The sequence below is a fragment of the Notolepis coatsorum genome, assembly GCF_963971535.1.
Source record: "Notolepis coatsorum genome assembly, chromosome: 7".
Classification (NCBI taxonomy): Eukaryota; Metazoa; Chordata; class Actinopteri; order Aulopiformes; family Paralepididae; genus Notolepis; species Notolepis coatsorum.
In genome coordinates, this window is record NC_140171.1 from 15,747,244 (window position 1) to 15,756,408 (window position 9,165).

Sequence of the window (9,165 nt, forward strand, 5' to 3'; positions counted from 1 at the left end):
TTCAATGAAACTGACAAGTGTTTGGAGGAGATTTACTCTCGACACAGTGTGGTGGTCCCCACGGTCACATCAAATCCCAGACTAAGTCCTGACTTGACTCAAACTTAGCCCTGACTTATGCCCTGACTTAGTGAGGCAGAGGGGGGGGGGGGGGGGGGGGGGGTAAAGCAAAGGGTTATTACTCACTAATCCTGCAGTCTGGGCCGGCGAATCCTGGAGCGCACTCACATCGGTACCAGTTGTCTCCGTCCACACATGTCCCACTGTTGTAGCTGAAGAGACAGGAGAGGACCAGCCAAGAGGTCAACGGTCATCCGACAGGAATTTGCAAAAACCACAGACGACGGAATCCAAAGTCTTAACAAGCCCCAATCTAAGTTTCTCTTTCTTCTTTTGATCATATGAATTTGGGGGTTTTAATTCACATACATCCTTGTGAATACATATTATTATGTATTATTATTATTATTATTTACTTTCTTAACCTTTCACTGCCACACTACAGAAGGTTAACCCTTTACTACCACACTACTACTACTACGGTTACCGTCGGTAGTGTGATAGTAAAGGGTTAACCTTCTGTAGTGTGGCAGTGAAAGGGTTAACCGTTTGGTAGTGCGGCAGTGAAGGGGTTAACCCTCCAAATGTTTACAAACATTACAGAGGTAAACAAATCTTTACAGCCAACGGAATCCATCAAATACAATTGAAAAACTGTCTACATGTTGTCTAGTGTCAGTCCTTGTATCAAGAGCTCAGTCATTTTGGAACACAGATTGGTCCTTTAATAAGAGGCTCATACAAAGCTGATGTTCTGATCTCCAGTTCAGGATTAAAAAACGTGCCAAGACCTTTCCCCGTATCTACGTTCAAGATGATGCTTCTCGGGAATGTCTCTGTGTTGGTAAATCTATGTTGTTTGATTGAGCCTTGGGAAAACAGTTCTGTGTGTGTCTGTGTGAGAGTGAAAAATAGGTGAGAGTGCGTGAGAGAGAGAGGGATAAAGGGAGAGAGAGAGGTGGAGAGAGGGAGAAAGAGAGAGAGATCATTTGGGTTCGTGGGTTGACTTACCAGGGGTGGGGATTGCAGTCGTTGGCATCTATAAAATGAAAAACAAAATGTTGGGTTGAGACTCACACACACAACACAGATGGAAAACTTTTTTTTCAAGTTCAAAATAGTTGGAACAAAAACATGGAACACTGTTTAAATATGCATTTATTTAGTTATGTGAGAAATCCTTTGTCTGCAGAACCTCTGCAGGTAACATTATGATGGTAAAGGGCTAATATCTGCCAGATGATATTGCCTAGGGATGGGCAAATTGCTATTCGATATGCAGGGGGTGTAAAGTACTTGAGTAATTTTACTTTGTTACAATACTTGTAATATACAAGTACTGTTTTGGGGGATTTGTACTTTACTCGAGTATTATTAGGTTTGTATACTTGTACCTTTACTCAGTTACATTTCAGAGAAAAAAATGTAAACCGCCTCCGCCAGCGGTGTGTGAATGTGTGAGTGAACGGGTGAATGTGAGGAACACAAACTGTAAAGCACTTTGGATGAAAGCACTATATAAATGCACCATTTACCATTTATTCAAAAATCGATGGCCATCCCTAATATTGGCTGATTTATTTAGGATCCGTCTACCTATTGGATCGTTTGGAGGAAAGGGGCGTGGCTCCACTCACTTTAGGATCCGTCTACCTATTGGATCGTTTGGAGGAAAGGGCCGTGGCTCCACGCACTTTAGGATGCGTCTACCTATTGGATCGTTTGGAGGAAAGGGCCGTGGCTCTACTCACTCTGGCTGCAGGTCCAGCCCTCCCAGCCTTCCTTGCAGACGCAGGTGAAGGCGGCTCCGCTGACCACACAGGTGCCTCCGTTCTCACAGGGGCTGGGCAGGCAGCTGCTGTTCTTCGCTAAGTGATGCAAACATAACCTTTAGCCGCGCGCCTGACTGCAGTCAGCAAACATAGACTTTAGACAAGTGAAGAGAGATACAGGTGAAGGGCTTTTTTGGGGGAGGAAATCCTGTAAACAAAGCAAAGCGATTGCTTTGAGACACAAAACCTCGGCCACTGAAAACACAGTACTGTCACTGAGGAGACACAGTGTGACTTACTGTCACTGAGAAGACACAGTATGACTTACTGTCACTGAGAAAACACAGTATGACTTACTGTCACTGAAGACACAGTATGACTTACTGTCACTGAGAAAACACAGTATGACTTACTGTCACTGAGAAGACACAGTATGACTTACTGTCACTGAGAAAACAGTATAACTTACTGTCACTGAGAACACAGTATAACTTACTGTCACTGAGAACACAGTATAACTTACTGTCACTGAGAACACAGTATAACGTACTGTCACTGAGAAAACAGTATAACTTACTGTCACTGAGAACACAGTATAACTTACTGTCACTGAGAACACAGTATAACTTACTGTCACTGAGAAAAGAGTATAACTTACTGTCACTGAGAAAACAGAAAATAGTATAACGTACTGTCACTGAGAAAAGAGTAGGGCTGACCCCTATTAGTCGATTAGTCTACTAATCGGTCGAAAGGAGCCGTAGTCGACTGGCCAACCTCTTAGTCGAATATAAAAAAATAAAACAATTTATAATATTATTATTTTTTTCAATCATTCTTTCCAAAAGAAAAGAGGCCTAGAAGCGTGGCTAACGCTAATGGCACACATACCAGAGGCTAACTGCCTACGAAAACAGGCACAGAAAGAGGATGTCACCCGTCGAATGAACACACTAGACTAGACAAATATCAAGATGTATCCATCAGTGGACCAATTGCATGCTTTTGCAGAGGACAAGAAGCCTTCAGTCGACTCCTTCAGACATTAAGCACCCCCACAGCCCAAATGGAATGATACAAAATAAAATTAAAATAAAAAGTTTTAAAGAATATTTAAAATATTACCGCTATACTTTTTTTTTTTTTTTTTTGTCGACCAATAGTCGACTAACAGCAAATTTTGGCCAATCATAGTCGACCATCCAAATCCTTAGTCGGGGACAGCCCTAGAAAAGAGTATAACTTACTGTCACTGTTATATAAAATTATATAAATAATAATTTTCTATCCATACAGCGGAGGCATACTTTAAATATAGTATAACAATAAGGCATATTTGAGTAAACTTTGAGTATCATCATGTATCTCGAGGCTGGGGCCAGCATGTCCTCTTTTTTGGAAATCAAAATATGGTCACCCTAAATCTAGTGCTAGCCTTCATACCAAGTCACCAAACGGTGACCAGTGCTAGCCTTCATACCAAGTCACCAAAACGATGACCAGTGCTAGCCTTCATACCAAGTCACCAAATGATGACCAGTGCTAGCCTTCATACCAAGTCACCAAACGGTGACCAGTGCTAGCCTTCATACCAAGTCACCAAACGATACCAGTGCTAGCCTTCATACCAAGTCACCAAACGATGACCAGTGCTAGCCTTCATACCAAGTCACCAAACGATGACCGGTGCTAGCCTTCATACCAAGTCACCAAACGATGACCAATGCTAGCCTTCATACAGTACCAAGTCACCAAACGATGACCAGTGCTAGCCTTCATACCAAGTCACCGAAACGATGACCAGTGCTAGCCTTCATACCAAGTCACCGAAACGATGACCAGTGCTAGCCTTCATACCAAGTCACCGAAACGATGACCAGTGCTAGCCTTCATACCAAGTCACCGAAACGATGAACAGTGCTAGCCTTCATACCAAGTCACCAAACGGTGACCAGTGCTAGCCTTCATACCAAGTCACCAAACGGTGACCAGTGCTAGCCTTCATACCAAGTCACCAAACGGTGACCAGTGCTAGCCTTCATACCAAGTCACCGAAACGATGACCAGTGCTAGCCTTCATACCAAGTCACCAAACGATGACCAGTGCTAGCCTTCATACCAAGTCACCAAACGATGAACAGTGCTAGCCTTCATACCAAGTCACCAAACGATGACCAGTGCTAGCCTTCATACCAAGTCACCAAACGATGACCAGTGCTAGCCTTCATACCAAGTCACCAAACGATGACCAGTGCTAGCCTTCATACCAAGTCACCAAACGATGACCAGTGCTAGCCTTCATACCAAGTCACCAAACGATGACCAGTGCTAGCCTTCATACCAAGTCACCAAACGACGACTAGCCTTCATACCAAGTCACCAAACGATGACCAGTGCTAGCCTTCATACCAAGTCACCAAACGGTGACTAGCCTTCATACCAAGTCACCAAACGGTGACCAGTGCTAGCCTTCATACCAAGTCACCAAACGATGACCAGTGCTAGCCTTCATACCAAGTCACCAAACGATGACCAGTGCTAGCCTTCATACCAAGTCACCAAACGATGACCAGTGCTAGCCTTCATACCAAGTCACCAAACGATGACTAGCCTTCATACCAAGTCACCAAACGGTGACTAGCCTTCATACCAAGTCACCAAACGGTGACTAGCCTTCATACCAAGTCACCAAACGGTGACCAGTGCTAGCCTTCATACCAAGTCACCAAACGATGACCAGTGCTAGCCTTCATACCAAGTCACCAAACGATGACCAGTGCTAGCCTTCATACCAAGTCACCAAACGATGACCAGTGCTAGCCTTCATACCAAGTCACCAAACGATGACCAGTGCTAGCCTTCATACCAAGTCACCAAACGGTGACCAGTGCTAGCCTTCATACCAAGTCACCAAACGATGACTAGCCTTCATACCAAGTCACCACACGATGACCAGTGCTAGCCTTCATACCAAGTCACCAAACGATGACTAGCCTTCATACCAAGTCACCAAACGATGACCAGTGCTAGTTGTCATAACACTGACCTATATTGCAGGTAGCTCCCTCCCATCCGGCGCCACACGTGCATTTGAAGGTGTCTCCTTCGTCGTAGCAGGTCCCGCGGTTGTTACATGTAGCTTCATCACACTGGCTCTCCCCTGAAACCAGACAGGCTTGAGTTAGAAGCAGCTACACACATGTATCTATAGCCCAATCAATCAATCAATCAATCAATCAATCAATCAATCAATCAATCAATCAATCAATCAATCAATCAATCAATCAATCAAAAGACTTGTCAACTTGCCAACTCAGTGTCACAAGTTTACATTTAGCTGACGCTTTTAAATAAAATAAATGGTGCATTTATATAGCAGCTTTCATCCAAAGCGCTTTACAGTTTTTGTTCCTCACATTTCACCCATTCACTCCGACACCGATGGCAGACGTGGCCATGCAAGGTGCCAACCTGCTCATTGGGAGCAGTTAAGGGTTAAGTGTAGTGGTGCGCGATATATCGGCCGATATAATATCATATATAACATGCAGCAAATTTTTCTTTAAATATTTATTTTTATTTAACATGTTTTGGTCTTAAATTGTTTCAAATATCAGTAATTTCTGAAAATAGATTACAAAAGTAAAAGAAAAATGCGTTTTGGAAAATAGCTCTTTATTTGATTATCATAAAAAAGTGTTTTCTATACAGAGATATCAACACCGGCAAATATCGGTATCGGCCAGAACAGCAATATTAATATCGGTTATCGGTATCGGCCACAATTTTCACATCGGTGCGTCACTAGTTAAGTGTCTTGCTCAAGGACACTTTCGACACGCTGCCCGGGAGAAGCAATAATCGAACCAGGAACCTTCCGATTACCTACCTCCTGAGCCACTCTTGCCCCTACTTTTATCCAAAGTGACTTACAAATTGTCAGTCAGCAGGAAGGGTACAACTAAGGGTCAGTGGCATTGTTCGTTTAAAAAGCGTCCTATAAGGTTATTGTTGGTTCATAAACAAACTTCTGCACGCGTTGCACTTGCACACCAACGTAACCCTAATGGGCTGTTCTCACCCAAAGCAGCCATTCAATTAATGTCCAATGCGGAGGAGCGTATGCAGCACCTCGCGAGTACACATGCGCTAGCGATGTGTCGGTTGCAAACGAAACGGTTCTTTAAAGTGAATGACCATATAAACAATAAACATTTGATATAATGTATGTTTTTTTTTTACATTAGTAATTCATTTTACACATAATTTTACATTCATTTTGGTAATACATTTATTTAAGCAACAAAAAAATCTAAGGAGCCGCTTGGGAGCCAAAACAACTAGTGATGGGAATTCCCGCTCTTTTTAAGAGAGCCGGTTGTTTATGGCTCGGCTCACTAAAAAGAGCGGGAATTCCCATCACTAGCATGCGTTAGCTAGCCGTGGCTGCTTTGGGTGAGAGAACAGCCCGTTACGCATCACATAAGCAGCTCGGTCCCGGGGCTACCGGCGCGGTACGGCGGGTGTGGTGAAACAAAATGAGGCTCACTTGAGTGACAGGTCTTGCCCTTCCAGCCGTTCTTGCACTCGCAGTAGAAGTCGTTCACCAGGTCCCGGCAGGTGCCTCGGTTGTGACAGGGGCTCGCACTGCAGTCGTCGATGTCTAGAGAGGAGAGAGAGAGAGGAGAGAGAGGAAGAGAGAGAGGAGAGAGAGAGGAGAGAGAGGAGAGAGAGAGAGGAGAGAGAGAGAGGAGATCGACATTAAGGTCGCTTTCACATATAGTTTTGGAGGACTCTGTGCGGTTCTGGAGGTGAAGTTGCAACATTGTTGCATTCTTCATTTGGTTCGCCTGCGTTCACATAGAGAAATCTGTCAGCGCACCGAGACCTTCTGAACAATGTCACGCTGTCGAAAAGGGCGCTTGTCTATTGGACAGTGGAAATGTGTGTGTGGCTACAAGCCCATGTGTGCGCGCGCGCGCGGTGTGTGTTTGTGTGCGACTGTCTGCGAGCCCTCTCCAGATCAGCGGAGCGAGTTTTGACATGGCATTGATCCATTGTTCTATTGAAGCACATTACCACCATCCTCTCGCTAAACAACTTGTAGACCAATAATAATAATATAATAATAATAATAGTATTGACGTGGCATTGATCCATTATTAATGCCGTGCGCCTCGGTAATAATAATAAGCCGCGTTTTTCTTCCTTCTTCCCAAGATGCACAGTTAGATATATAGATATATAGATATATAGATAGATAGATAGATAGATAGATAGATAGATAGATAGATAGATAGATAGATAGATAGATAGATAGATAGATAGATAGATAGATAGATAGATAGAGAGATTAGATGCAGTGTGCTTGTTTTGCAGTGAGTGCTGCAAGCAGTGGTAATAATAATCACTTCCTATATTTGGTTCGCGTTTGGTCCGCTGAAGCCGAACCGAGACCTACGTTTTCAGGCGGACCAGAGTTCGCCTGTTTGGTCCGCGGACCGAGTTCGACGCGCATTCACACAGACCCGAAAAACCGGACTATCGAATTCTGGTCCGAAAGTCCGGACCAAACAGCCCCTGTGTGAAAGCGACCTAAAGTACTGAAGAAAAGAACCGGATGCCTAGATATGACACCTGACGAGTCAAACGAGTTTCACCTCCCCCACCCTCTCTCTCGCTCTCTCCCCCATCCCCTCTCTCTCTCTTCCCCACCCCTCCCTCTCTCTCTCCCCACCCTCTCTCTCGCTCTTCCCCACCCTCTCTCTCTCTTCCCCACCCTCCCTCTCTCTCTCCCCACCCTCTCTCTCGCTCTTCCCCACCCTCCCTCTCTCTCTCTCGCTCTCTCCCCCACCCCCTCTCCCCCACCTCTCTCTCTCTCCCCCACCCTCTCTCTCTGTCTCCCCCACCCTCTCTCTCTCTCGCTCTCTTCCCCACCCTCTCTCTCTCTCTCGCTCTCTCCACCACCCCCCCCGCTCTCCCCCACCCTCTCTCTCTCTCGCTCTCTTCCCCACCCTCCATCTCTCTCTCTCTCTCCCCTCCTCTCTCGACCATCTCTATCTCTCTCCCCCCACCCTCTTTCTCTCTCTCCCCTCTCCCCATCCTCTCTCTCTCCCCTCCTCTCTCGTCTCTCTCCCCTCCTCTCTAGTCTCTCTCCCCACCCTCTCTCCCCTTCTCTCTCGTCTCTCTCCCCACCCTCTCTCTCTCCCCCACCCCTCTCTTTCTCTCTCTCGTCTCTCTTCCCACCCTCTTTCTCTCTCTCCCCCACCCTCTTTCTCGCTCTCTCTCCCCCACCCTCTTTCTATCTCCCCCACCCTCTTTCTCGCTCTCTCTCTCCCCCACCCTCTTTCTCTCTATCCCCCACCCTCTTTCTCTCTTGCTCCCCCACCCTTTTTCTCGCTCTCTCTCCCCCACCCTCTTTCTCTCTCTCTCCCAACCCTCTTTCCTCGCTCTCTCTCGCCCACTCTCTTTATTTCTCTCTCCCCCCACCCTTTTTCTCGCTCTCTCCCCCACCCTCTTTCTCTCTCTCTCCCCCACCCTCTCTCTCTCTCCCCCACCTTCTTTCTCGCTCTCTCTCCCCCACCCTCTTTCTCTCTCTCTCCCCCACCCTCTTTCACTCCCCCCCTCCACCTCTCTCTCTCCCCCACCCTCTTTCACTCTCTCCCCCACCCTCTTTCTCACTCTCTCTCCCCCACCCTCTTTCTCTCTCTCTGTCTCTCTCCCCACCCTCTCTCTCTCCTCCCCTCCTCTCTAGTCTCTCTCCCACCCTCTCTCTCTCCCCCACCCTCTTTCTCTCTCTCTCTCCCCACACCCTCTTTCTCTCCCGTGTCCCAAAACAGGCACCTCCTCTACGAGGTCTGGGGCTACTGGTAGAAGCGGTGAGCAAGAAAGTTCATTATTTACGAGAGACTTGGCTGACGTGTGCACGCGCGGGTGTGTGTGTGTGTGTATGAGTGTGTGTGTGTGTGGTGAGTGCATGTGTGTGTGTGTGCGGCGAGGTGAGTGAACTCACTGTTCTCACAGTCTAACCCCTCCCAGCCCTCGGCGCAGATACACTGGTACTGGCTGACTTTGTCGATACACGTCCCTCCACTCCGACACGGGCCACTCTCACAGTCGTTAATGTCTGGGAGGGAGAGAGAGAAGAGAGAGAGAGAGAGAGAGAGAGAGAGAGAGAGAGAGAGAAGAGAGAGAAGAGGGAAAACGTTCATAATCCCACCATTTAAGCGGCGATAATCCATCACAACCACAGGACCTGAAGGTAAACTCAGATAGGAACAAAGAGTATGAATGCCGTTTTTTCCCCTCTCTCTCTTGGCTCCATCTTGCTCGA

The 9,165-nt window shown here is 46.5% G+C and overlaps 1 protein-coding gene across 1 annotated transcript in view; it reads right to left on the minus strand.

The window, feature by feature from the left end:
* LOC311232638 (protein jagged-1a-like) overlaps positions 1-9,165 on the minus strand; it is a gene marked incomplete at its 5' end in the record, with an annotated part of 29,054 nt that overhangs the window by 17,367 nt on the left and 2,522 nt on the right. The window contains 6 exons of the mRNA XM_084319497.1: positions 187-272; positions 1,072-1,099; positions 1,812-1,928; positions 4,879-4,992; positions 6,382-6,495; positions 8,845-8,958. Coding sequence (XP_084175623.1) covers positions 187-272; positions 1,072-1,099; positions 1,812-1,928; positions 4,879-4,992; positions 6,382-6,495; positions 8,845-8,958 — 573 coding nt within the window. The remainder of the gene's footprint in view (positions 1-186; positions 273-1,071; positions 1,100-1,811; positions 1,929-4,878; positions 4,993-6,381; positions 6,496-8,844; positions 8,959-9,165) is intronic.